The 27,862-nt window shown below is 54.0% G+C and overlaps 1 protein-coding gene across 6 annotated transcripts; it reads right to left on the bottom strand.

The window, feature by feature from the left end:
- Positions 1 to 334: 334 nt before the first annotated feature.
- Jup (junction plakoglobin) lies at positions 335 to 27,862 on the bottom strand. Of its 6 annotated transcripts, none has more exons than XM_006992875.4 (15): positions 27,549 to 27,862; positions 15,931 to 16,146; positions 13,003 to 13,262; positions 12,550 to 12,788; positions 11,109 to 11,310; positions 9,951 to 10,095; positions 9,473 to 9,576; positions 7,961 to 8,299; positions 6,468 to 6,623; positions 6,131 to 6,250; positions 4,052 to 4,202; positions 3,819 to 3,940; positions 2,238 to 2,277; positions 1,877 to 2,042; positions 335 to 1,165 (listed from the first exon to the last, which is right to left on the bottom strand). In XM_006992875.4, exons 2-14 carry the CDS (start codon positions 16,136 to 16,138, stop codon positions 1,891 to 1,893), a joined length of 2,238 nt encoding a protein of 745 aa, XP_006992937.1. In that variant the 5' UTR covers positions 16,139 to 16,146; positions 27,549 to 27,862; the 3' UTR covers positions 335 to 1,165; positions 1,877 to 1,890. The 6 variants fall into 6 exon arrangements, with proteins under 6 accessions (XP_006992937.1, XP_042138723.1, XP_006992938.1 ...); XM_042282789.2 differs by having other exon boundaries at positions 15,931 to 16,143; positions 27,549 to 27,807; XM_006992876.4 differs by having other exon boundaries at positions 27,534 to 27,807.

Below are 27,862 nucleotides of genomic sequence, written 5' to 3' on the forward strand. Positions count from 1 at the left end.
TAGGAGACATCTGTCCCAACCACATTATACAGGGCCGCAGAGGCCGAGGCCAGCAAGGAGCTTGCCTGTGGAGCAAAACAGCCTGGTGTCAATTAAGCAGAAGCTCCTCCGTCCCCTATCCTGTGTCCTAGACTCCTGAAGTGCTAAGTGAATACGGAATTAAATCATTAAATCGACCCCGGCTCTTCCAACACCCCCTTCTCCCATTTGCCTCGCCCAGCCCTGAGGGCATACAAGGCTCGGCCAAGGACTATGCCAGGCTGCTAGGAGAGGCCCCTCACGCCTGCCGTACACCCCTTCCTTCCCCTACACCAAAATGCTTGAACAGCCTCCATTGGATCTGTGTGTTATTTTATTTTCTTTGCTTTGGTCTATACAAAAACAAAAAGAAAAGAAAAACCAATAACCAAAAACATAAAGCAATCATAATAAAACTCTCTGATGGAACTCCCCTTTCTGTCCCCCCGCCAAAACCCATGTGCAGGAGGTGGTGGTGGGAGTCAACCAGGAAGGGGAGGAGAAAGCCCCTCACCACACACCAGAGGGGTGAACTAGAGCACTTCTGCAGGTCAGCGGGGGGCCAGTGTGGGGCAAGGTGAGAAGGGGGTTCACCAAGAGCTCCCCTGGAGAGGGGCAAAGCAGACAGCATCCTGGAGAGAAGGGCAGGTCCTGGAGGGGGCACTTAGGGTCCCCACTCTCTCTCCCTGGAAGGTCCCTGACCTTTTCAAAAGAAGCTTTGGGTGTCAGGGTTTGGGGCTTTGAACCTGTGTCTTGGATATCCCAGGAAGTCAGGGCAGTTGGATGCTGGAGTTCAGTGAGAAAATTGGCCCCGGGGCGGGGAGTTGTGGGGGGTGGGGGGTGGGTGGGAAGGAAGCCCTTGGGGGGCCCAGGCAACTGGAGCAGAGCAGAGAGGGTTGCTGTGTAGGGACACAGGCTGAGTCTAAAGCTTTCGTGGCCATAGCCATAGTGGGGATGGGGAGAAAGTGCTGGGCCTGGATCCACAGCCCAGGACAGAAAAGCAGGAGCAGACACCATCCCAAGAAACCCTACGGAGGAACTCTCTGGAGCATGGGTTCAGCAGGAAGTCCAGGCTGGCTCCCGGGGCTCGGGTACTTCTCTCTCATCCCACAGTCCGCTCGAGAGCTTCCCAGGTGAGAAACAGCTCCTGTGGGGTACGGAGACACAGGGATCAGGTGCCTGGCAGGCCCGTGTCCCCTAGAAGCTGAGGGTGCTCTTACGACACCTGCCTACCACCCCCGGAAAACCGGCCTTTTTCCTTATTTCCTTAGAAGCAGCTGGAGGAGCTGGGTGCCAAGCGAGGGACAAGGACAAAGGAGTGAGGCACCAGAGCTACAGCTCCTTAGGGGGCTGAGGCAGGAAGATCCTAAGTTCAAGGCATGCCTGGGCTCCGGGCCGAGTTAAAGGCTAGCCTGGACCGTTTAACGAGACTATTCTAATACAATGGAAGGCAAAACCAGGGCTAGGAATGCAGTCCAGTGGTAAAGCATCTGCCTAGCACACACAAAACTCTAGGTTCAATCCCCAATTAGAAAAAAAAAAAAAAAAAAAAAGGCATGGTGATGTCACTTAGGCTGGGAAAAGCCACATATCTGAGGCCAGCCTGGGCTACATAGTGAATTTTGGGCTAGCCTGAAACAGAATAAAATGTTGCCAATCATCATCATCATCATCATCATCATCATCATCATTATCAAGGCAGGCAGGCCAGAGCACAACAGATCAAAAAGCACAGGACTCCCAAACTCTTCTCCGCCCCACACGAGCCAGGATTTACAGCCCGGAATGGAAAGGGCCCCACCAGACCACTCAGAGCTACAGGCAGAGGGCAAGGCTGCAAGACAGGAAGGGGCCATACTGAGACGGAGCCAGCTAGGCCAGCATGTGGTCCGCAGTGGGGTAGGGAGGCCTCAGGCCGTCGCTATAGGTGTCCATGGGGTAGTCCCCATCCATGTCCATATGCATATCCAGGGGGTCCAGTGGCACATCGCTGGAGTACATGGGACGGTAGGTGGCGTCCATGTCTGGGGACGAAAAGGAAAGGCTTGTCCAGGGACCGGCAGGCCACACGTGGTAGTAGAGTAGGCCTACCGCTGGGGGCCTAACTCCCTCCCCACCCCCTCCCCACCCCCGATGCAGGGATCTAGACTGGAACATACTGGCTACCGTGATCTTCCACTCTCACCCACAGGCTCTGGGGCGGGGCTCCACACACTTACCATCCGCGTAGGGTTCGTTGATTGGGATCATACTCTGGGCCTGCGGAAGGACAGAAAGACATGGGAGCCGTGGCAAAGTATCCTCTGGGCTGCCTTCCCACCAAAGGACAGAGAGGTGCTCCCAGCAGACCCCTCAGAGGAGGAAGAGAAAGCACCGGTGTCCCCGGGCACCACCCTGGGTAAAGCTCTCATCACTAACGCCTTGGGCTCCCACAGGCCAGAGCAGCTGTGAGAAGGGGAGGGAAGAGATGTGGGGACAGGGTGCAGCTGGCTACACAGCAGCAAATTAAAGCCAGGCAAGCCTGGACGTGGGTGTACATCCACGGCAGAGTACTTGTCTATCTAATAGGGCATATCCAAGGCCCTGGGTTCCATTCCACACACACACACACACACACACACACAGCCCATTTTCAAATCCTTTATGTGGGTCAAAGAGATAGCTGGAGATAGTGGGTGGCTCACACCTGCAATCCCAGCACTTGGGAGGCTGAGGCAGGAGGATTGCTGCAAATTCCAAGCTAGCCTGGAGTACAGAGCGAGACTGTCCCATGCCTGTAATGCCAGGATTCATTGGTCAAGGCAAGAGGATCATCATACATCCAAGGTCTGCCTGGCCTCCAGCAAGACTATCTCAAAACCCCACCCAGGACTAGAGTTACAGCCTAGTGGTAGAGTCCCTCCGGGCGGGGCATGCACAAGGCCCTGGTATGCCCCCAGTACTGAAAAAAAGCCAAGCAAACAAACAAAACCATACACACAAACTAAACACAAAAATACAAAACCCAGACATGGTTCAATCTACTATTTCTGCGTCATAAAGGACCTCATTGCAAAATAAAACAAAAATCTAGCCAGGCAGGCCACCCATGTCCTTAAGTCACAGCACTTGAGAGGTGCAGACAGGTAAAATCAGGGGGCTAGAGAGATGGCTCAGAGGTTAAGAACACTGGCTGCTCTTCCAGAGGTCCTGAGTTCAATTCTCAGCAACCACAGAGTGGCTCACAACCATTTATAATGAAATCTGATGCCCTCTTCTGTCATGTAGGCATACATGCAAATAGATACAAATAAATAAATCTTTAAAAAAAATGCATAATCAAGCCACATGGTGGCATACACCTTTAGTCCCAGCACTAGGGAGGCAGAGGCAGGTGGATCTCTCTGAGTTTGCGGCCAGCCTGGTCTACAGAGCTAGTTCTAGATAGCCAGGGATACACAAAGAAACCCTGTCTGGAAACACAAACAAATAAACTGAATTCAAAATCAGCCTTGACAGATCTTTGTAAGGCCAGCCTGGTCTACAGAGCGAGTTCCAGGACAGGCGCCAATGCTACACAGAGAAACCCTGTCTTGAAAAACCAAAACCAAAACCAAATAAAAAATAATCAGCCTTGAGATGAATATTGAGTTGGAGTCTATCCTGGGCTACATACGACTCTATAGAAATAAAAAAACACCTGAAAACTAAACTAAACTAAAATCTCTGAGGTCAGCTAAGCCTCCTCAGAGAGCCATGAGCTGCCCCCACGCAGGATATAGCTTGCACAATCAGCTGTTCGAGCCCAGTCAGCTACTCACAGCCTCCCAGGCAGCTGGGTCATGCTTGAAGAGGGAGTTGGTGAGCTCCACAGACACCCGTTTACGGTAATCGGGGTTCTTGTCCTCCGAGATGCGGAACAGGACAGCGGCAGCATAGGTCGCTGTGAGCGGAGAGAGAAGGTAGGTCCAGGTCAGGCCCTGCACCCACGGTGGCTGGAGGAACAGGGCCCCGCCTCCTCCCTTTGGTGCCCGGCGCAGTCGCAGCCCCTCACCGGTGCCCTCGTTGCGGCAGTGGAGGAGCTCCATGAGAGGGGCAGAGGCGCCCTCGGCATCGATGGCATCGGCAGCCTCCTTGTCCTGGGCCAGCTCACACAGCACTCCGGCAGCCACACGCTGGATGTTCTCCACGGAGGAATACAGGAGCTAGGAGAGGAGAGCAGAGGTGGAGGTGAGAACGGAGATAAGCCATCCTGCGAACCCACAGCTCCGCCCACCCGCTCCTGGTCCAGCCATCCTAGAAGATGGAAAACCTGGGAGAGCATAAAGGGGGAAAAAACAGACCAGCGCTGTTCCCCGGCCAGACAGCCTCTGCCGACAGACACATCAGCACATTACCAGTGTATTTTCATCACAGTCTATTATTACACCCTACAGAAGGTTTTGTGTGTGTATCTGTATCGTGGTGATTGTGTTTTGGGGACACATGTGCATGTGGGTGTATGTACTTGTATGAATGTCAGAGGTTGAAGTCACATGTCCCCTACAGTTGATTCTCCAACTTTCAGACAGGGGATCGGAACTCAGGTCCTCACGATTGCACAGCAAACCCCTCACTGACTGAGCCATTTCCCCAGCCCCACTAATAATTTTGATTCCCCTACCCCCCCCTTTTTTTTTTTTTTAATTTTTTTTTTAATATTTATTTATTATGCATACGTGTTCTGCCTGTATGTATGCCTGCAGGCCAGAAGAGGGCACCAGCTCTCATTACAGATGGTTGTGAGCCACCATGTAGGTGCTGGGAATTGAACTGAGAACCTTTGGAAGAACAGCCAGTGCTCTTAACCACTGAGCCATCTCTCCAGCCCCCCGCCCCCTTTTTTTTGCCTTCTCCTGTGTATTATTTCAAAACCTGCCCTACAAACCTATGAGTTCATATGGATGAGAGAGAGAAAAAAACGCTATCAACTGAAACAATCCGTTACCACTGAAGGTAGGGTGGGATGAGTCCTTTGCTCTAAAAACTAGTAAGAAATATTTTTAAAGACAAAAAATCCAACTCTTCCTGGGCTGGGGATGCAACTCAGGGGACAGTGCTTGTCTCCAAGCTTGCATGTAGGCCTGGGTCCAACCCCTAGTACCACACAACGCAACAAACACATCCCTAAACAAACACACCCCACAGCATAAGGTTGTACGGACTATTCTGTTTATTTAGCTTTGCATCTAAAAGATAAGGTCTTGCTATTAGCCCAGGCTGCCCTAGAACTGTCAGTACCCCCATCTCAGCCTCCCCAGAGCAACACCACACCCTAACATTCTTCTTCTTTTTTTGGTTTAGATGAAGATTCATGTAACCCAGGTTAGCCTCAGGCTCACTCTGTGTCCCAGGCTGGCCTTGCACTGCGGATCCCCCTGCCTCTGCTCCTGAGTGCTGGCATGACAGGCATGTGCCACCACACCCAGTGGTTTCCTTTGAGGCCACTTCCTCGCCATGAGACAAAGAGTTTGTTCTTAACAGCTGGGTCTGCAATTGTTACTTATCTCTCTGTATAAACCTCTGTCCACTTAAGTCATGTTAAATGATTTCCTCAAGACCGAGTCAGATTTGAATTCCAGGTCACAGGATATGAATATTTCCGAGACTCTCTTCCCCCTGCAACAGCGGTTCCCAGGGTGCCCATCCCCCCCCCCCAAGCAGGGCACAAGATGCTCAGTTCATCCAGCCCTCAAGGATCTTTCTCGTTGGCCAGTGTGACAGTGGAAAATGGACTCTCACTGGGGGCTAAATTCCATTTCTGCAAATTCCTGGGCTGAATCCTGTTTGCTTAGGAGTCCCCTGGGAGCTACTTGTTGACTCTGCCCACACACCACCACCACTGGGACCGCGCTAATGAGCTCCTGTTCTGCCGAGACACTTGCTCCTGTCTCCCAAGCCTGTGCTTTTCAGGTTGTTTTGAACGTGCAGGTGCTGTTAATGCCTGCATGGCTACCTCTCACCTCCCTTGCTTCTGAGCTTGGAAAGTCACTCATCCCCTCTTCGGCACAGTCCTAGACAAGCCTGGTCCAGACATCCCCAACCCCTCAGCAGTGTCGGGGACACATCTCCCGCCCATCTGTCCCAGACTCACCTGGACAAACAGGGGAATGGTGTTGAGCCGGAAGATCTCCATGCGGTTCATGGGATCCCGGGCGAGGATGTGCAGGGCTCCGGTGCAGCCCTCCACAATCTCCTCCATCCTCACACCATCCTGCACGAGAAGAGCCATGAAGCATGAGGATGGGGACAAGGGGACCCTGGACAAAGCCACACCCTCCCCCACCATGACCCTGACACAGTTCACCCGTCCCTGGAGTTGGCCTGGATGTCAACTCACCTCTTCTTTCATATACATAAACTCTGAGGACACTCCCCTGACCCCCAACTCCCTCAAGGAGGCTATCTCAGCTGCTACTAAGTTCATTTACCGTGTAGGGCTGCTGGGTGCCTGCGGCCACATGTCGCTGGGCATCCTGGTGGGCCTTGACCAACAGCTGAACAAGGCGGGGAATGACGGCAGCCTCCTGCAGCGGGGCATGGTTGGCCGGGCACAGGGCCAGATTCCGGATCAGGCCGATGGTTGCCTGTCGAGAAAGGAGGCCGTGAGCAAGGGTCTTCCAAGAACTTCTGGAGGATCCCAACTCCCCAGCTGCAGGTATTTTGTCCCTCCTGTCAACCCTTAGGAATCCCAGTCCCAGCACAGGACAACCCCGGTCTAAGGAGAGTCCTGGCTACTCGTGTAGCTGGAATTTTGAGAAGCCCCGCTGGGGGGCGGAGAGGGAAGTGTAGGCACAAGACAGAAAGAATCTAGCTCTAAGGTTGAGGCTTTAGCTCAGGTGGTAGAGTATTTGCCCAGGATGCACAAAGCCCTGGGTTTGAGTCCCAGCACTACACAGACCAGGTGTGGTGGCACATGGCTCTAATCCCAGCCCTGAGAGAGGCTGAGGCAGGAGGATCGAGGTGATCTTCAGCTACAATTTAAGTCTTGAGACTTGACTTTTTTTTTTTTTTTTAATTTATTTTCAGAGCTGAGGCAGAACCCAGGGCCTTGCCCTTGCTAGGCAAGCTCTCTACCACTGAGCTAAATCAAATCCCCAAACCCATGAGACTTGACTTTTTAAAATAATTGGATCTAGCTTGCTGAGGTGGGACATGCCTAGAGTATTCCCAGCAGTCAGGAGCCTGAGGCAGGAGAATTGCAAGTCTAAGGCTAGCCTGGGCTACATCTAAGAGACCTTGTCTCAAAAGCCATCCAGACCCAAGCATGGTGGCAAACACCTTTAATCCCAGCACATGGGAGGTAGAGGCAGAAGGAGCTACGTGAGTCTGAGTCCAGCCTGGGCTACACAGTGAGTTCCAGGACAGCGAAGGCTACATAGAGAAACCCTGTCTCAAAAAACCAAAATAAATAAATAAAATTAATAACCCTAATAATTTTTTTTTTTTACATTTTTTAATACATATGTGTGACCACAGGTCAACCTTGAGTGTTGTTCCCTTGTTTTTTTACAGATGGTTGTGAGCTACCCTGTGGTTGGTGGGAATTGAACTCAGAACCTCTGGAAGAGCAGCTAGTGCTCTTAACCACTGAGCCATCTCTAAGTCCTCAAAAAATTTTAAAAACAAAGAATAAAATAATAAAATAAAAGAACAGAAAAGAATAAAATAAACAGAACAACAAAAAATAAATATTAATTAATAAAAAAAAAACCCAGAAAAGCAAAAAGACATTATCATCTCTGGAGCAGAGAGAACGTTGAAGTAGAGACGGCTGGGAGTGCATTTCCCGGTGTCTGAGCCAGGGGATCCAGGTCCCCTGTGCTGCTCCTCCTGCGCCCACCCTTCCTATCTCCCAGCAGCCCTGCACAGGGGGAACCTCCTCTCCAACCCCCCCAGCAGCGGCTGTGGCGTTAGTGGGTACCTTGACCAGTGGCCACTGGTTGGGCTGGTTAAGCAGCTTCACAATGGCCGGGATGCCATAGTTGAGGCGCACAGAGTTCTGGGCCATCTCAGCCTCGGGGTGGCGGCTGGTAAGGTGCCGCAGGGCGCAGACCGCAGGCTCTGTGATGTCATCCTTGTCGCCGGCTCTCAGGATGGCGTGGATGAGTGCCTCCACGCCGCTGTTCTGTGTCACCAGCGTCTTGTTTTTGCTGTTGTTGCAGGTCAGGTTGGAGAGGGTGCCGGTGGCGCAGGTGAGGACGTTGACGTCATCCACACTCAGCTGGTTGACCAGGATCTTCAGCACGCTCTCCAGGCCCTCCTGAGACAGGAAGAGCATGAAGGGTGAGGGACACACCTGCTCTACACAGCCTCCTCAGGAGGTCTGAGGCCGGGAGCCGAGAGGCTGGAGGAGGGCTTGGTCTTGCTTTTACGAGGCCGGGGACCTTTACCCTTCCATGCCCTGGGGAAAGCTGTTAGCAGCTCCTGCAGCTCTAGAGGCCAGGAGGCTGAGGAAGGCTGGAGGGCTTCCCACAGATCCACAGCCCGCAGACCTGCCTCTAAGCCCATGGTCTTTCCTGTATCCCATAGGTTTCATCCCTGCTGGCTACGGGCCTTTGGTCAACAGGAAGTCAACAAGGAGGTCATAGGCTTCAGTGGTCAGCTGATCCCCTGTCACACACTTCCTACCTTGCTGGGCCTTTCTCTGTCACACCAGAGGTCTCCAAGCTAGATCCACTACCAAGAAAAATCCCTAACTCAGAAACCTCTCTTCTCCCAAGGGGCGCTGTGTGGATCACAAGACTACAGGCCTTGGAGATACACAATCGTGGGTCAGAACCCAGCTCTGCCATCTACTAGCTCTGAACATAGGTCTACTCTTCCCTGAGCCTCAGTTTCTCCCACAACCAATAGGGTTGCAGGATCCTCCTCTAGGCGGCTGAGAGGGTTAAAATCAGCTCATGTCTACGGACGCCCTGAGGAATGGAGGGTGCTTTCCGGGCAGTGGTGATGGGTAAACACAGGGACAAATGTCCCCTTGGAAGGCGGTGCCAGGGACTTGTCCCAAAGCAACAGTGTTCCGTGGTTTGTATGTCACTTAGTGTATGGGTGTTTGGCCCGCCTGCATATCTGTGCACCACGCGTGCGCCTGGCACCTTCAGAGGCTAGAAGAGGACGTCAGATGTCTTGGAACTAGAGGTACCGGCCAACGCTCCTAACCACCAAGCCATCTCTCCAGCCCCTGTCCCTGGGATTTACAGAACAGTACCGCTCCTGTCCCTAATTGTCCCATCACCATCACCTGAACCCCAACTTAAAGATGCCAGCCCCCTTCTTCTTCCCTTCCCAAACCCTAACTAGGATGGAATCCCCCCACTAAAGGTGTGATGGTCTTTTGGGCCTTTCTAGCCTCAGCCATGAGGGAGGAGGACTCAAAGGTCCCCAAGGTTATATGGCCAGGTGGGAGGCTGACAACATGGATTAAGAGACTTACCTGCTTGGTGGCCACATCCGAGAGGTTTCGCAGAGTCCACAGGCAGTTCTGCACCAGGCGGGGGCTGTTGCTCGTCAGGTGCTTACCCAGAGCCTGCATCCCACCTGGGGAAGGGGCAGAGGTCCTGTCAGTCTTAGGGGAGCCAGAACTGATGGGCAAGGCCCAGACCCTGATTCTCCTGACCCCACATGTCACTCTTTTATAAATTTATTTTTAAAGATTAATTGTTGTTATTTGTGTGCGAGTATGTGTATGTGTGTGCTCCTGCGTCTGCGTGTATGTGTATGTGATGTGCAGTGCCCATGGAGGCCAGAAGAGGGCATCAGATCCCCTGAATTTGAGCTACAGGCAGTTGTGAGTCACCGAACGTGGACACTGGGAACCAAACTTAGGTCCTCTGGAAAAGTAGCAAGAGCTCTTAAGGTCTGCGTCACTTCTCCAGTTCCCCCACGGGCCACCTTGTGGGTCTCACACTCACCGGCCTCCACAATGGCAGGCTTGTTGCTGGGACACACGGAGAGCACCTTGAGCACACGGCTGGTGGTCCAGAGGAGCTTCTCATAGCTGTAGTTCCTCATGATCTGCACCAGCCCCTGGGGTCCCCCATTGGCCAGGATGATCAGCTGTGAGGGAGGGAAAGGCTGGGCATGAGACAACAGTGTGTGTGTGTGTGTGTGTGTGTGTGTGTGTGTGTGTGTGTGTTGTGGGGGTGATGAAGCTGTCATTATTAAGCTCTGACTGAAGTCTAAATGGCCTTTTTGTTTTGTTTTGTTTTTCGAAACAGGGTTTCTCTGTGTAGTTTTGGTGCCTGTCCTAGATCTCACTCTTCAGACCAGGCTGGCCTCGAACTCACAGAGATCTGCCTGCCTTTGCCTCCCAAGTGCTGGGATTAAAGGCGTGTGCCACCACCACCCGGCAACCACCCAGCTTCTAAATGGCTTTTGTGACTATCAAATAAGCCATTATCTTGAAAAAAAAAATGTTACTACCGAATGCTGGCAAGGGTGTGGCAAAGGGAGCCTAGTCACAGCCATTACCACTGACGGTAGTGTAACACGCTGTGATCCTTTTGGAAAGAGAGGAAACCTACTGAGTAAAAGTCTAGACGTGTTTAAAAACAAATAAATAAAAAGAAAAGGGCTTTTAGCCCTGCGGGGTCTGGTGCTCCACACCTCTAATCCAGCAGTTAGGAGACTGGGGAAAGATCTAGGGTTCCAGTCAGCCTGGGTTAGTTAGTGAGACCTTGTCTAAAACACACAGGGAGGGCTGGGGAGATGGCTCAGCAGTTAGGGGCACTGGTTGCTTCTCCAGAGAACCTAGGTTCCATTCCCAGAACCCACAAGGCGACTTCCAACCATCTGTGATTCCAGTTCTAGGGATCCAGCACCCTCTTCTGGCCTCCACCGGTACTGCAAGCCATCTCTCCACCCTGCCTCCTTTTCACTTCTAGGGACTGAACCCAAGATCATTCAGCATGCTAGGCAGCATTCTATCACTGGGTTATAGCCCTGGCCAAAATTTTTTCTCAAACCTTAAAATACTAGTTCTGAAGAACTCAGAAATAGGATAAGAGACACATTCATCTGTACGCACATTAATGTGCCTTCCGGGAAGTGGCTTTAGTGGAAGGACCCACCTTGCTCTCCTGGTTGCCATAGGCCAGGAGCTGCAGGCAGTCGGTGGTGATGGCCAGGAACTTAGGGTTGTTCTTGTTGAGCAGGGGCACCATCTTCTGCAGCCCATCCGCCAGGCGCACCGCCATCTTGGCGCCCTCCTGGTACAGCAGCAGGTTGTGCAGCGTGGTAATGGCGTAGAACAGGACAGACTCTACAGGAGAACTGAGGGGCAGGCAAGAACCCATGTGAGTCAGCGCCCGGAGCCCGGCCTGAACGCGGGTCTGGAAGGAGTCCCCACCACACCCAGAAAGCTCGCCCCCAATCAACACCCCCATGCAAACATCCCTTTACCAAATGCCATCCTTCCTTGAGCATAGCCCCTCATAGCCCCTCTTTTTTTTTAATTTAGTGTGTGTGTGTGTGTGTGTGTGTGTGTGTGTGTGTGTGTGTGTGTGTGTGTGTTGGTGTGCATGAACGTGTGTGGAGGCCAGAAGACAACCTCAGGTGTCGATCTCAGGAACACAATCCCCCTCCTTAGATACAGGGTCTCTTACTGGCCCAGAGTTCACCAGTTAGGCTAAATTGGCCGGCCAGCAAGCTCCATGAGTTCCTCCCGTCTCCGCTCCCCCAATGCGGGGGCTGCAAATGCGCTCTACCACATCTAACATGTTTGCATGGGGGCTGGAGATTGAACTTGGGTCCTCATGCTTGAGAGGTCACACTTTATTGACTCAGCTATTCTCCCCCACCCCCACCCCGCCAGACCCAGTCCCACTCCCCCTGCCCTTTTTTTTTAAGACAGATTTTCACTATGTATACCTGGCTAGCCTAGAACTCTCTGTATAGATCAGGTTGGCCTGGAATGCATAGAGATCTGCACGTCTCTACCTCTTGAGGACGGATTAAAGGAGAGCACCACCATGCCCAGCCAAGCTCACTTTTAGAGACATCGGCACACTGTGTATCTTCACTCCCGCCTCTGAGGTCCTGCATGGTACTAATTACATGCTAGGTCCCTGAACAGCTGAGTCACTACTGTGTGTAAGGTCACATAGGAGAAGCCCTGCGACAGCTTCAGAGGGGAGGGAAACCAGCCTCTCTACCCTCTAAGGACTCCCACTCAACATCAGTACGAGGCCAGGAAAGAGGGGGAAAAAAGCTCATGGTCGGGTGGGGCTCAGACATGCTGTTCTCTGGCTAGCATAGCCTCCCCCTTATCAACTCTGACCAAATCCACCCATCTGTCAAAGCCTCACCCTCAGCGCCATTTTGCCTCTGGGCAATCTCAACCATTCTGTTGCTACAACTTACACTATATCCTAACAGTCGGCCTGTTGTTTATATGACTGTCTCTGGGTTGGGCTATGAGCATCGGAGAGCCAGGATGGGTGTGGTGCTTAACATGTGTGTATATGGAAGCCCAGGAAAGGGGTGCTGGGAGGCCCCTGGTTCCTGTGTTACCTGAGCATTCGGACTAGGGCAGGGATGCCTCCAGACTTGAAGATAGCGAGCAAGCCCTCCCGGTGATGGGAGAGGTTGTGTAGGATGCTGGTGGTGCATCGGGCTGTATCCAGGTCACTGGTGTTCTGCATGGTACGCACCACAGCTGCCACCAGCTGGGGCGAGCCCATTAGGGCACGGCGGGATGCCTCCTTCTTGGACAGCTGGTTCACAATCATAGCCGCCTTGGTCACCACTACCTGGAGGAAGTGTGTGAGACCTTGAGCATATGGCCCAGGCTCCTTCTCCACAAAGGGAAGGAAGGCACAGGACATGATATCCTCCACAGAGCCTAGAGGACCCGAGTCAGACTCCAGATGCTTTGTGGGGAGCCAGACTCATGGCTTCCTTCCCTCTGGGGAGAGCTAGCTTTATCCACCCCACCCCACCCCCACCTCCAGGCCCTTCACAGACCGGGTCCTCATCGTTGAGCAGCTTGGTGAGCTCAGGCAGAGCCCGGGTGGCCAACTCTGCATCATCCTGGTAGTTGATGAGATGTACGATGGCCGACTTGAGCAGCTGGGATGGCTCTGCCAGTCGCTGCAGATTGGTGGTCTGCCCCTCCACCTGGGTGGCCAGCAGTAGAGAACTGTCCTCCCCCGACACACCGGGACACATGGCTTCCCGCACCCGCTTGGCTCTGGCTGTCGTGGACATCTGGTACTCCAGGTCACCTGGGAGACAAATGGTACAAGGACTGAGCTACAAGAGATTTAGGGGGACCCTGAAGAGCAAGGTAAGCCATACAGACCCGGCTCCAAGCTGCCTCATGCTCCACCAAAGTACAGGACATCACTCAGGAGTCTGTACCTAACAGGATACTGGGAAATCATCAGTGCCATTGCTTTTATCACCCATCTAGCCCACCCGGCCCAGGGAACTCTATGACCACTAAGATCACAGCTATGACTTGCCTTGAAAAGACTTGTCTGACACCTATCATTACAAAAGTGTCTACAGCGATTTATTTACTTAGTGCAGTACAGTTCTAGGAAGTAAAAGAAGGGCCTTGCATTTGCTCAGCAAGCCACCCTACCACTAAGCTCTATTCTCAGCCTTAAACAAGCAAACAAAAACAAACACTAGGGGCTGGAGAAATGGTTTTTCAGTGAAGAGCACTTACTGCTCCTGCAGAGGACCCAGGTTCCATTCCCAGCACCTATATGGTGGCTCACAGCCATAGCTAACTCCAGTTCCAGGAGGTTCAGGCACCCCCTCTGGCCACCATAAGTACTTCACCCGTTTGGTGCATATATGCACATACATACATGCAGGTATACACTCACACACTTAAAAAATTAAAAATGTTTTAAGAGCCGGGCGTTGGTGGCGCACGCCTTTAATCCCAGCACTCGGGAGGCAGAGCCAGGCGGATCTCTGTGAGTTCGAGGCCAGCCTGGGCTACCAAGTGAGCTCCAGGAAAGGCGCAAAGCTACACAGAGAAACACTGTCTCGAAAAAAAAAAAAAAAAAAAAACCAAAAAAAAAAAAAAAATGTTTTAAGTTTCCCAAGCTGACTTTGAACTTACTCTGTACTCAGGTAGCCTTTGTACTTGTAATCCTCCTGCCTCAGCCTGCCAAGTAGCTAGGACATCATATACCTTTGCTACCATGGCCAACTCAGCAATAATTATTAACAGCTGTGGCTGGAGATGTAGCTCAGTTAGTAGAATGCTTCCCTAACAAGGTACCACTCTCAACACTGAATAAAAGGAGGCATGGTGGCACACTCATGTAATTACAGTACTCTAGAAGTAGCAGCAAGAGGATCAGAAGTTCAAGGTCATCTGTGGCTACATAATGAGTTTAAGACAGCTGAGGTTACGTGAGACTTTGTCTCAAAAACAAAGCCAAGAGCTGGACAGTGGCTTAGTAGTCAAGGATACTTGCTGTTTTATCACAAGGATCAGAGCTCAGATCCCAGCACCCACATCAGGTAGCTCACAAACAATATACTCCAGCTCTAAAAGGATCCAAAAAGGGCGCCCTCTTCTGGCCTCCAAGGGTACCCTCGCGCACACACACACACACACGTATACATTCACATAGACACACACACACACATAAATGAGGGCAAACAAAAAAGCATAGCTAATGGTAGAGTACTTATGTGCCTGACAGTGGGTTAAGTACCTTTCTCTTTCTTTCTCATGTAATCTTACAACAAGGCAAGTGTAACACTAGCTCCATTATACAGTGGACACTGGACACGAAGGTCAGTGGACTCAGGAGTCCAAAGCCCCGGCCTCCTTCGCCTGTAAGCATCAGGGCAGTCTTACTAGACAAGCTAAACTTCATTCTAATTACGCACTCACCCTCCGCAGAGTAGCAACTCTCTCCCTACATAGGAGGCCATAGGAGTCCCAGAGCACCAGCCAAGATCACATGGCCAGTGGAGAGACAGAACAGGACTGTGGCTTTGAGAAGGTAGGAGCAATGGTCCTCAAGAGAAATACTGGGTTCTACCCCTGGGGAGGCTGGGGTTATTAGAAAAAGTCCCAGGTAGCCCTGCCATGGCAAATGTCCCGGTGCCCTAGTAGAGAGGCAGGCAGAAGGTTATTCTCTAACTAATGGGGAAGGAGAGGCTGCCCTCGGGGTTCTCCCACCTACATGCTTTAGCTTATTTTAGCTCCCAACATGCACCTGGCCCTGCCAGGCCTACAGGCTCCTGCCTGAGGGTCAGGAAGGAGACACCTGGGACGTGCTCAGAGAGCCCCAATCAGCCACTGCGCTCACCCTGCAACTGTCCAGGCCCCAAAGCTCAACCCCTGGAATGTTTAGGACCCTGGGGGCATCTATGAGCGACAGTCCTAGAGACACATGCACCTCTGTCCCAGAGAGGAAGGAGCACCTGGACTGGTAGAGTATTTGCCTTTGTGGCTAAATTGATTCAGCCACTCCGTGCCCCGTCCTTGGTACATCCGCATGGCATGAGCTAGCCCAGTCTGGGCTTGAACACTGTGACACTTCCACCAGACTGGGACTTGTTCCCAGTCTCTCTCGTCAGACGTGTGTCTTCCCAGTAATCCCCAGGTTCCCACTGAGGGTAGCAATAAAGTCTCTCTGTGACATCCCTAGGATCCCAGAAGTCAAGAACTGTGGGCTCACTCTTCCAACCACTGGCACCGCTGGGCAGAGTCTGTGCTTCCCCACACATTCAGAGTTCATGGAAATGACATCTGTGTCTGTCTCTGGGCAGCCACATGTTCCCCTTCAGACTTCCTAAGTCCCCAAGAGTAGGAACTTCTTTCAAACCAGGGACCCCACCCCCTTGGTCTACCCCCCACCAGGATCCAGCCAGAGATTCTGCCCCCCTGAAAAAAAAAAACCCTGGAGTCCAGACCTTGGTTCTGGGGCACCCCCTGTGTATAGGTGGTGGTCTTCTTGAGTGTGTACTGCCTGCCGCAGGCATCCTCCTCGTCCATGATGCCCTTGCTGCTGACGGAGGGCACACAGGTATTGACACCTGAGTGGATGCCTGAGTCGTAGGTGTATGTCTGCTGCCACTCAGTCACCTTGATGGGCTGTTCAATCAGGTTCATCACCTCCATGGCGGCTGCTAGGGGTGAAAAACAAGAGCATACTGTTAGCTGGCTGGAAGAACAGAGCCACCTCCGGTTTCAACTGGGCTGCAGCCCTCTTCCCTGAAATCTGCCCTTCTCCTGATACCCCACCTCAAGGGCCTCGGAAGATTGCAGACAGTGGGGTCCAGGGGTAAAGGAGAAAGGGCACCCGACCCAGAAAGAGAGGGGCCATTGTGGCTAAGCCCTGGGTGTGCATCGCCAGCTCTGGTGTGGAGACAGGAACCAGCCAGATGCCTCCAGCCCGGCCCCAAGCTCACTCACCAGCCTGACCTAACCCAGCATTTCCAGTATCAAAGGAACTAAGGGCTTCAGGCAGCGGCTGGGGCCCGGCAGCCCAGCCCTCGCTCTGCTGCAGCTCCCTGGGGAAGGTTGCAGACGCTGCAGCACCCAGCCAGCCATTGGATGAGAGACTGGGTGGGGCAGGGAAGCTGCTAGACAGGTTTCTCTAGCACACCAGGCTCCCTCGGAGTTCCTGAATCTCACTTTCCCGGTCCAGCCTAACCAGGCCCCCAGCTTTCCCAGCACTCTGAGCTCTACAGACCAGTTCAAAGCTTGGCTACTTACGCCCAAGCCAGCCCATCTCTCGGTTGGATGCCAGTGGCTTCAAACTCAGGTCCCACCGCTCTCATAGACGGCTTGCTGCGAGGATAGCGCTTGGGAGGGACCCACTATGGATGGCACTTAGTAGGTGCTCAGTGTTGGGGGCCAGGGTGTTGCCGTCCCCCACTGCCTCCCCCCCCCAGGATGTTTGCTCAGCTCCCCACTTGCTGGAACCCAGGCTAGCAGCATGGAGTGAGGCAGGCCCCTGGGGTGGTCACTGCTGATGAGGGCTCTCACCCCACTGAGGACTTGGACCCGCTTGAGGGCTCGTGAGCATCTGCATCCACTCGATGTGGGTTTCCCATTTGGCCCGTTTGGCCCCACGGCCGTGGGCACTGACCCCATCACCACCACCACCACCACCCAGACACAGGCAGCCAGAGAGAGAGGCAAGGGACTACTGTCTATGAGGGCCTACTACGTGCCCACATCTCTCACACATGCCTCCAGACTCAGAATGCCATCGTTCTCACACACGGGGTTCAAGGCTTTGTCCCCCGATTCATCGAGGTAGCAACTGGCTAGAAATGGGACCAGAGAAAGGACCAGCAAGCTTGACGGCGAGATCTTTTACCCTCTGCACTCCAATATGGCCTCAGAGAATGAGCAGAGCCCAGGCTAGTCCACTCATAAAATGGGGCGGTGCCCGGGCACCTCTCCAACAGGGTGTTCCACCATGATGGGGAACCTGCGAGAATGAGGGTGGGGCCCAGAGGCGCCACCCCGGGAACAAAGAGAATCGGTGGGGGCCCCTTCCCAGAGCATGACGACAGAGGGGCATGGTAGAACACGCCTGTCATGCCAGTCCCGGGAGACCGGGATAGAGGGATCACCAGTGGGAGGCCGGTTACAGAAGGAGACACTGTTTCAAAGGAAGAGGGAAAGCTTGATGAATGTTCTCCCTGCCTTTCCCGGGCCACGCGGCCCCTCCCCTGCCACAAGCCGTCCTAAAACAGGTAGGAGCGGCACCAGCTCCCCGCTGCGACGCCGCCTCCCTCTATTCCCGCCACCCTGGGTGACTCAGAGTTTCATCTGGGGTTGACAAATAGCAGCGGGCCCAGGCCACCGACAGCAGGCTCTGTGCCACCAGATGTGCACAGCTGCTCCCAGGCACTTGCCAGGAGTAGCTATTTTAGAATACCCCCACCTTCTCATGCTCCCCTCCTCCCAGATCCAGCCGCAGCAAAAAGGCCAATGGCAGGAAATCAGGAGCCCGGAGGAGGCCAGCTCAGGCAAACCCTTAGCCTTCCCCTAGCCTGCCCTCTGCCCCCAGGGTGGGTCCCAAGAGAGAAACGGAGGGGCTTGGGAGGAATGGGTGGGTCCCAGAAGCCACCCTTGGGAGAGGGCAAAACAACCAAACTCCAAGCTCTTGAGAAGGTGAAACCCATTGGCAATGACCCTCCAGTGCCCTGTGGAGGCGAAGTCAAGAGAGTTGCAGGACGGTAGCCCCTGTGGGCACGAACTCCCCAGTCTGACCACAAAGCTGACTTCCACAGAGATAGCCATCTAACCCTAGGACCCAGAGAGACAGGAGAAGGCTCGTCCCAAACCACAGGACCCAGCTTCGGGGTAGAAGGGAACACTGTAGTCAAGGCTAGCCGCAGGAGAGGGGTTTGCTTACAGGCTGGTCCTCAGGCCCAGCTGGCCAGGCCTGGAGCCAAGGGAAGCCAAGGACTGGAGAGCTGCCCAGGGCCAGGCACGGGTCAAAGGATATCAGAGGGGAAGCATCCAGCTCTCTAATATGCAGTGAATTTCCGGCAGGCCTTTGCTGATTCCCAATTTCTAGGTGGGGAAACTGAGGCCCCACACTGCAGAAAAGGTGGTACTCTGCTCGATGCTGGGTCTGCCTTACTTTTGGGACCGGGATTTAGTCCACCTCTTAGAGACTGGAGGAAGCTGAGTCCTCTGCCCAAGGGGAGGAGGGGGAGAATAAGAATGAAGGTGCTCCCAGGTGGAGGACCTCCCACCTAAGCACTGGTCATGTCAGGGTCTGGTCTCAGCTCTACCACATGTGCCGGGGACCTTTGGGTGTTTTTTTTAACCCCTCTGGGTTTCACCTACAGAAAGGCTGGCCCCGTGATCTCAGAAAAAAACACTGGTGCCTCGGATTCGTAGGCAGTAGGGTTACCGCGTCAATGAAGGGAAGGTTGAGAGTGGAACAGAGAGAGAACACACCAGAACGCCTCACAGAGACAGCTATTGTAACAGGAAGGCTGGTAGTCCAGCGTCAGACTGCACCCTCAATCAGCTTCCCCTTTCTCCCTACCAGCTCCTCAAGAGAACCTGGGAAATTCTTCCACAACAAACGAAAGTACAGGTTTGCTCATTCCCGGGGTGGAGAAACCGCACCCTGCTTGGTCTCAGTATTCTCCACCCTGGATCCACAGGTCAGACGGTCTGCAGTGCCCCTGGACAGAGCCAGGGGTGGAAGTGTGGGAGACAGTGGCCGGGGCCCTGCCCAGGCACCGGGCCAGAGATGGGTCGGGACAGAGACAGAGACAGGGCGGGTTTCCCTGTTGAACGGGGGAAGCTTTGTTTCGCAGTGGGACTCTGCTTCACGGCTGGCAGCAGGGAGGAAGAAGTTAGCTTAGAGATCACAGGGTGGAGCAGAGGGGCAGCTCAAAGGCAGGAAGAGAGAAGACACAGGCCCCTAAAGGGTATGCCAAGGGCCCTTCCCCCACTGGCTCCAGACTGGGGAAGAGCCCCGCCCTTCATGCCTGTTCTTCTGTTGAGCCAGCTGGGGTGCTGGCACCAGGCACCCTCCATCCAAGCTGTCCTGCAGAATGACGCCCAGTCCTGAATTTAAAAATAACCCTAGCAGAGTGACAGCGGCCTCCGGCCTGGCCGGCACCTGTAGGGGACAGTCAGCACCAGGCACAGCGAGGCTGAGCTGCTACAGGACAGTAAGACACATAGAAATACGCTCAGGAACAGGTTGCTGAGACCTCGGTACAGAAACGAAGCATGGGGTCACTGCATGGGGGGGCGGGCAGGCAAGGCTGGGCTCCCCTTCAGGTCCTTTGGGCCAGAGACTGGCCCCCTAAACATACTCAGACCCACAGGCTTCTATCAAAGCAGGAGGGGAGTGGTGGGTGGGCATCTTTGCAGAGGGTCTCCATCAGAACCGACCCCTAACTGGCTGTGGACCTTTTTGGCAAGTCAAACCATTTACTTAGTCACGTGACCCCTTTCCTCAGCCTGTGAGTGACCTGGACACAGCTGCTGCCTCCCTGCCTCTCTCATTCAGCCAGGAGCAGTAGCCAGTCTGGACACAACAGTCCTCCTCACCTCAAGGAGGACTTAGAGGGGCCACCAGGCCCAACCTTCCCTCCTCACTGCCTCTGGACCTGGCTGGGATGTAGCCAGCAGACCTGCAGGCAGAAACACACTCTGTTATGATACAGACCGCCAGACAGACATAGGAACTTCTGTCCGTCCCCTAGCACCACATTCTACCATGGTGAGAGGCTCCTAGGCAGACACCATGACCCCCATCTGCAGAACAGGAGCCAGGCACGGCCAATGCTCAGAACAAGAGAAGACAAGGGAAGTTTCCTTTCCTTTTTTAAAGATGTATTTATTATGTATACAGTGTTCTGCCTGCATGTATGACTTTATGCCAGGGGAGAGCACCAGATCTCATTACGGATGGTTGTGAGCCACCATGTGGTTGCTAAGAATTGAACTCAGGTCCTCTGGAAGAGCAGCCAGTGCTCTTAACCTCTGCACCATCTCTCAGAAAGGGACAAGGGAAGTTTTTGAGGGGAAACCCTCACTTCCAGCCTGGCAGCCCAGGCCAGGCCATGGCTGAGAAGGGGTCTGGAGTAGAAGAGGCTCAGGCCATGACCCAGCTGCTGTTTGTTCTTTTCTGGGCTGCGTCCCAAAGCAAACAGAGCAGGGTGGGAAAATGAAGGGGATGTGTAGCCAAGGGAAGCGGCCCGGCCAAGTGGCCTGACCTGGGGAACCTCGGGGCTCCCCTGCAGAGGGCTCCAACTGCAGCTGCATCCCTGCTGAGGACACTTTTTTTTGGGGACAGCATCCCAAGCCAGCAGATGAGTCCAAACCAGGACTCCTGGGAATGGAAAATCACTCCAGCTGTGACGAGCCACTCGCTAGCACCACTGGAGCTTCGGCAGCCCCATTAGCAACAGCTGGATCCCAGCCAGTTAGGATATGATGTTGCAGGGATAGAGCTGGACAGAAAGGACCTGGACACTTCGTCCCGTCCCTAGACAACACAGGCGGCAGAAAGTAAAAACTTCGCAAGAAGGCTTCAGGAAAACGCCTTGGTTGGGGCCGCTGAGATGGTTCAGCAGGTAAGGGCGTTTGCGGCTTAGCCTGATGACTTGACTTTAATCCACACGGTAGAAGGAGGGAACTGACTCCCACCTGTGTACAGTGGCACACATGCCACCCCCCCCAAAAAAAAATGTTAGAAAAATAAAAAGTTGCCATGGTGAGGGTATGGGAGGGCTTCTCGGATAAGGAGCTTAAGAGTAAAGTGCTAAACCTGGCGGTGGTGGTGGTGGTGGTGGTGGTGGTGGTGGTGGTGGTGGTGGTGGCGGCGGCGGCGGCGGCGGCGGCGGCGGCGGCAGCGGCACACGCCTTTGATCCCAGGCAGAGGCAGGCAGATCTCTGAGTTCGAGGCCAACCTGGTCTACAGAGTGAGTTCCAAGACAGCCAGGGCTACACAGAGAAACCCTGTCTTGACACCCACCCCACCCCAGCCCACCCAAAAAGGGTGAAGTGCTTGAATGGCATGCAGGAACACACACACAACCTGCCCCCCCATTCTAATCCCTGTACTGGGGAGGAATAAAATCAACCCCCCATTGTATACAGTGCACCCTTGGAAGGTAAGGAGCAGAGGGTTGGAGAATGGGGGAGGGGAAGGAAGGGTCAAGGTGGCTGCTTCACAAAGCTCAGATTAAGGACAACTTTTTATGCTCGCAAACTTTGGTGCACTTCTCGGTTTAAAAAAATGATGATCAGGGGCTGGAGAGATGGCTCAGCCGTTAAAAGCACTGGCTGCTCTTCCAGAGGACCCGGGTTCAATTCCCAGCACCCACATGGCAGCTCACTCCTCTCTATAATTCCAGTTCCCGGGCTTGACACCCTCACTCACACGCACATACTTGCAAGCAAAACACCAATGCATATAAAATAAAAATAAATTTTAAAAAATGACGATCAACTGAGCGTGGCGGCACACGCCTTTGATTCCAATACTCAGGAGACAGAGGCAAGTGGAGCTCTGTGAGTTCCTGGACAGCCAGGGATGCTAAGAGAGACTTTGTCTTAAAAAAAAAAAAAAAAAAGAAAGAAAGAAAAGAAAAGAAAGAAGGAAGGAAAGTTTAAAAAAGATGATCAAATATGAATTTCTCAGGGAAGGGAGGTAGAGACTCCCCATAATGAGGTGGCTCATTGATTTATCAGCCTCTTCCCACCAAAGACAGACATAAGACTCTGTCTCCACCTTGGGGAAAGGCAGAGAAAGGTGAGCATCTTCCTCTGGGGCCTTCAAAAGGTTAGGAGGTCAGGAGGCTAGCACAGCAGACAAAGAGCTATATCTCTCTTCAAACCTAGCCCAGGAAACTGCTGGAAAATGGGACAGTCCATCAGATTCCACCAGACATACATCAGATTCCACCATGTCCCAGGAGAAAGGCCTCAGGGTGTCTATCATCTGCAGAGACACAAATCCCAGTGACCTGTCCTGACCAATCTCACCACCTTTTTTATCAGAGAGTTATGGGGCCAGCCAGCTACTGGATGCTGGTTCCCCTTACAGCCATGTGGTTCTTCTCCCCAAAGTCCCCAAACAAAAAGTTTCCTCCGAGGACTCAATAGATCTCAGACTGACTATTCACCCACAGGAAGTACCTCAGGGCAGGATGGCCCTCCTTAGAGGAGATTCAACTATGAGCTTCCACCTGCTCCTCCTGTTCAAGTGAAGACCTCCTTCCCCAGAGCTGGAGAGATGGCGCAGCAGTTAAGAGCACTTACTGCTCTTGGAGAGGACCCAGACTAGTTCCCGGAACCATATGGCGGCTCACAGTCCTCTGTAACTCAGGTTGCAGGGGATCCAACTCTCTTCTGGATAGGAAGTCTTTTCTTCTGTCTAGTCTCTATGCCTTCCTTAAGGACATCTACCCCCGCCTTGTTCCTGTGGCCTTAGGATGCTAGAAAGCCACAAGCCCATCACCCTGGGTGGCAGTCAGCCAGAATGACTTCATTCTCCCTGTGCTTCTCAATCAAGGCTCCTCGCTTAGCGGTCTCTTCTCTAGGATCAGTAATCATTACGCTGTGGTTCCCTCCTGATTTTGTTTTGTTTTTCGTGACAGGGTTTCTTTGTGTAGCCTTGGCTGTCCTGGATCTCGCTCTGTAGACCAGGCCGGCCTTGAACTCACAGAGATCCACCTGCCTCTGCCTCCGGAGTGCTGGGATTAACGGCATGCACCACCACCACCACCGGGCCTCTGCTCCTGATCTTAAGAATAGGACAGTTTTTAGGCCATACCAGTACACAGGCTGAACCTAGCCCCCAGATCCTACTTCCAAGCCCATCCTGGTACCAGGAACTGGCAGAGGGGCCTAAATCAGTCAGACCTAAGACCACCATGTGCCACCAAATCCTCCCTCAGGGCTAGGGCACCCACAACCTCTCACCCTACTCCCAAAGCAAGGCCCTCCCGGGGCACTTACCACAGCCCAGATGCTAGGGTCTCCAGCCAGGACAGCCAGTTCTCCATGCAGCCTGGCTGTGCTAACTGGCATGATCTAGCAGGACACTCACCCAGACCTAAATCTGACTCATGTGTCTCTATTCTCCAGAGAGCACCCCCCACCCCCTCTGACTTGGCACACTTGGTGGACACTAGTGAAGCCAGTAACTCCCACTTCCTAGCCAGGGTCCAGCTCAGAGAGTTCTGACCCATGCTCTCCTCTCTGGTCTCCACTCACTCCCACCCTCACAGCTCCTGGTCCCGAGCAGCAGCTGCCTCACCGCCAACCACTGGGGAGGTTTCAGAGCGCTGGCAGTCAGGATGGTGAGTCACCCCCACCTGACAAACCTGTCCTGCCTTCACCACCCCCACGCGTCTAGCAGGGCTTTTCTGAATTCCCTTCTCTCTGTGGAGCTGAGGTCCTCACAAGGGGCAGTAGGCAACTTCCAGGGAGGGCTACAGATGTAACCTACTTGGTAGAAGGCTTGATCTAGTGTGTATGAAGCCCTGGGTTCGATCCCCAGCACTGTACAAAGCAGCTACAATGCCGCACGCCTGTAATTCCAGCACTTGGGAGGTAGAGGCAGGAGGATCACACGTTCAAAGTCTGGACTGGTGAGCTGGTTGGTTGGGTTCAGGCTAAATTGGATCCACCGGACCACATGGTGCAAGGGAAAAACTAACCCCTGAGAAATGGTTCTCTGATCTCCACAGATGTGGAGCCTGTGCATGCTCAAACACACAGGCACACACGCAAAATAAATCTAATGATAGTAATAATGATGATGATGATAAATGGTTTAAAAAGTTTGCTAGGCATGGTGGCACACCTTTTATCCCAGCACTCAGGAGGCAGAGGCAGGTGGATCTCTGTGAGTTTGAGGCCAGCCCAGTCGATATAGCAAGTTCTAGGCCAGCCAGGGCTGCATGTTGAGACCCTGTCTCAAAAAGAAAGAAAGAGAGAGAGAGAGAGAGAGAGAGAGAGAGAGAGAGAGAGAGAGAGAAAGAAAGAAAGAAAGAAAGAAAGAAAGAAAGAAAGAAAGAAAGAAAGAAAGAAAGAAAGGAAGGAAGGAAGGAAGAAAGAAAGAGCGAGCTCAAGGGCAACCTCAGAGGCTAGCCTGGGCTACATGAGACTCTGTCAAGAAAGGAAAACGGGGAGGGGAGAGCTGGTCCCATCCAGAGGCTGAGGATGGGGCTCCATGGGAAAGAGTTTGCCTAGTTTGGATTTGATCCTTAGAAAAGAAAGATGAGAAAGAAAAAGGAAATCCTTCCCCAGTTGCAGTGGCGCCAAACAGCAGAACGAGGTCTGAGCTTAGAGAAGAAGGCTCCCTTGAGTCTGGCTGTGCAACCCTGGGCAGCTTCCTACCCTTCTCTGCGTTTCTGCGGACGGAATTAACCACACCTGCTGTAAGGCGAGCATGATTTGTGAGGACCCCAGTGAAAGGGCTTGGTACCATACAGTCGTCCGGCTTGGCGTTACCATCAGTCAAGTACCTACTGGGTAGACGGACTTATTGTTCCTGTTTGCCAAAGAGGTCGCTGAGCCTCAAAAAGGCAAGGTACCTTAACCCAGGTAAGGAGACACTGCTCAGGGACACAGGCCAGGTCAGTGCAAGTCCATGCCCCAGTGCTCAGACTGTCTCTCTGGGTCACCGTTCTCCTGGGCACCAGCCAAATGTGTCACCTGGTTCTAAAGTAGCTGTGCACGGGGACAGACCTTCCTCTCCTGGGTGCAATGGCCCGTGGGCCCCCAGGAAGGAAAACAGCCCACCAGGCTCCCTCCGCTTGACCTTCCGTTCCCACAGGCTGCATTCTCCAAGCTCAACCCTAGCAGGCCAGACGGCAGCGGCTCCAGAGGGAACGGGGTGGAGCCCGGGTGCGGGGGAGGCTCCCGTCACCCAAGCCCAGACTTGATCTGGCAAGAAATGACTAATCGGATCCCTACCTTCTCTTCCCTCCCTCCTGTCCAGTCAGAAGCCAGCTTGGGCCAGGCACCTCCTAGACATACTTCCTCAGTATTGTCTTTTCATCACAGCCACAAACCAGATTAGCTAAACTAATCATTTAGCTCACGTAATTACAATACCTTCCCCTCCTCCACCTTGGCACAGAGAGGAGGAAAGACAGGTTGCCTGCGCCTAAACTCCATGCCCCTGGTGCTCCCTAGAGGTGGTCACCCATGCTTTACCACCCACAGGACTGAGTCTGATCCCCACTTAAGGGCTTACTCCAGGGGAGAGGGTCTGATCTCCACTCTCCTTTCCACAACCAAGTGTCAAGGCTTCCCAGGTGAGTCAGAGCCCGGATGACCCTCCCTCGCCCCATCTTCGCCCTGCCCCAGGCTAGCCCTGGCATTCCTGCTCCATCCCCCAAGGAGGCTGAGCTCCAAATACCTATGTAAAGACCACACTTCAGATTTGTATAAAACCAGTGCAAGAAGCCTAGTAGAAGTTCGCAATTCCAGCCAGAGACAGCTCTGAGCGCTCCGGGGACAAGGAGAGGGAGGCCGCTCGCTCACACTGTTCAGCCTGAGGGTGCCTGGCACGGAAGAAGCCTTCCACAGTAAAGACTTCCTCCTGTCCCACTTTCCTCGCCAAACACGCAGGAAAAGGGTGGGTGGAGAAGGGACTTCAGGCGATACTCTGCACCTTCATAATTTAGAAACCCAGAGAATGGCAAGCAACATTCCGGCCCTATGCCCTCCCGCCTCAATTGTCAGCCAGCTAAATAAAATGGGGAATGGAATGGGGGGGGGGCGAGGAAAGACTAACACCCTCCCAATCTTTCAGTTTGGCCCAGCCCTGCCCCACCCCCCATTCCTGGGGAAGGGGCAGAGAGCTCGGGAGGGAGAGGCACTTAGCAGGCCTCATATAAGGGGGTATGGTGGTCCCCGGAGGAGGTGAAAGGAAGAAGACACTTCCTCTTTCTGCATCCCCCCCGCCCACCCCCCCCCCACATTGGTCTCCACCTCGGGCCTTAGGGGCCTAGCAAACAGGATGGAGGTGGGGGCAGGGAGAACAGGGTCAAAGCGCAGGCACTGGCCCATGCTCAGCCGGGCTGGGGGAAGGGGCTTTCCTCCGAGAGGCATCCATCCCCAAGCCTGGAATCAGCTCTGAGCAAGAGGACAGGAAAACCCCAGAGAAGGCTACCATGGCTACTTTCTCCTGGAAAGTTTGTTGCGAGGGATTTCTCAGCAGTAATGGTTGCCGAAGTAAAAAGGTATCGCTGTTTCCCTATCAACACTCTGGAAAACACGGCTACTGAAAACGGGGCGAACGCTTCTTAATTCTCTCCACTGGCCCAGACTCCAGGCCAAGCCACCAGCGTCTGACATCGGTAGGGCACCGAGCCCAGACTCTTTACCAGTTTCTCCGTCACCCCATCCCACCTCGGTAGGAGAAGGCACGGCTATGTGCGGAGGGAGGCGCCACAGGTACAGCCCCGAGCTGAAGGCCAGGGCCTCAGTCCTCCAAGAGCTCACCTGCTCCGTTCAGCAGGTGGGGACCGCGTCTCTGGGAAAATGTGCACTCGGCCCCCACAGTTGGGTAAGCTGGGCGCAGACAATAGGGCCCCACCCAGGCCTGGGGGAGTGGGGAGGGAGGGAGAGCGAGGATGACGCGTGGGGTGGGGTGAGGGTGGCCCCAAAGAGACTAGGCAGCAAGTTTCCCGAGCGGTAAAATCCTGTCACCCTGAGCTCCAGGACCAGGTGGAGCGGGTCAAAGTCTGCCCCGTCAGCTCGGGCCGAGAGTCGGGGACGCCGCGTCGGGCAAGCTCCTCGGGCCCTGGGGGAGGCGCGAACTCCGAAGCACCTGCCCTAGTTCCTCCCCGCCCTTCTCAGACCTGCGGTTCATGGAGCCTGGTGGGGCGCTCCAACCCGGATCGCTTGTCCCAAGGGTAACGCGCCCAGGACCCCAGCGCGCCCCCTGTCGCCGGTGCAGGGTGCGCTCCCTAGCACCCGCCCTCACCTGCCCTGAGACGTCTGGAACCCGCCTCTGCCGCTGACTGTCCCTTCTCTGCCCACAGTGATACATACGTACCCCGATCGGATGTACCTGAGCGCGGAGCCGGGCCAGGCCGAGTCGGGTCGGGGTTGGGCCGGGAGGGAGCCGGCGCGGGTAGCGAACTGAGCTCGGCGCGCTCGGGCGGCGGCTGCTCCGGACTCTGGCCAAGGCAGCAACTCAGTAACCGAACAAAAGGCAAAGGGACCTGACAGCCAAGCCACACCTCTCGCCCCCTCGAAGCTCCGCCCCCTAGGGAGACTCCCACCCGCGGAGGCGAGCTCACTGGCTGCCCCGCCTGACTATCCCATCGAGGGGCGGGGCCTCGCGCGCGGACCTTTACCACGGCCGCCTCTGTTTATGCGCTC

This window comes from Peromyscus maniculatus, chromosome 8 (assembly GCF_049852395.1).
Source record: "Peromyscus maniculatus bairdii isolate BWxNUB_F1_BW_parent chromosome 8, HU_Pman_BW_mat_3.1, whole genome shotgun sequence".
Taxonomy (NCBI): Eukaryota; Metazoa; Chordata; class Mammalia; order Rodentia; family Cricetidae; genus Peromyscus; species Peromyscus maniculatus.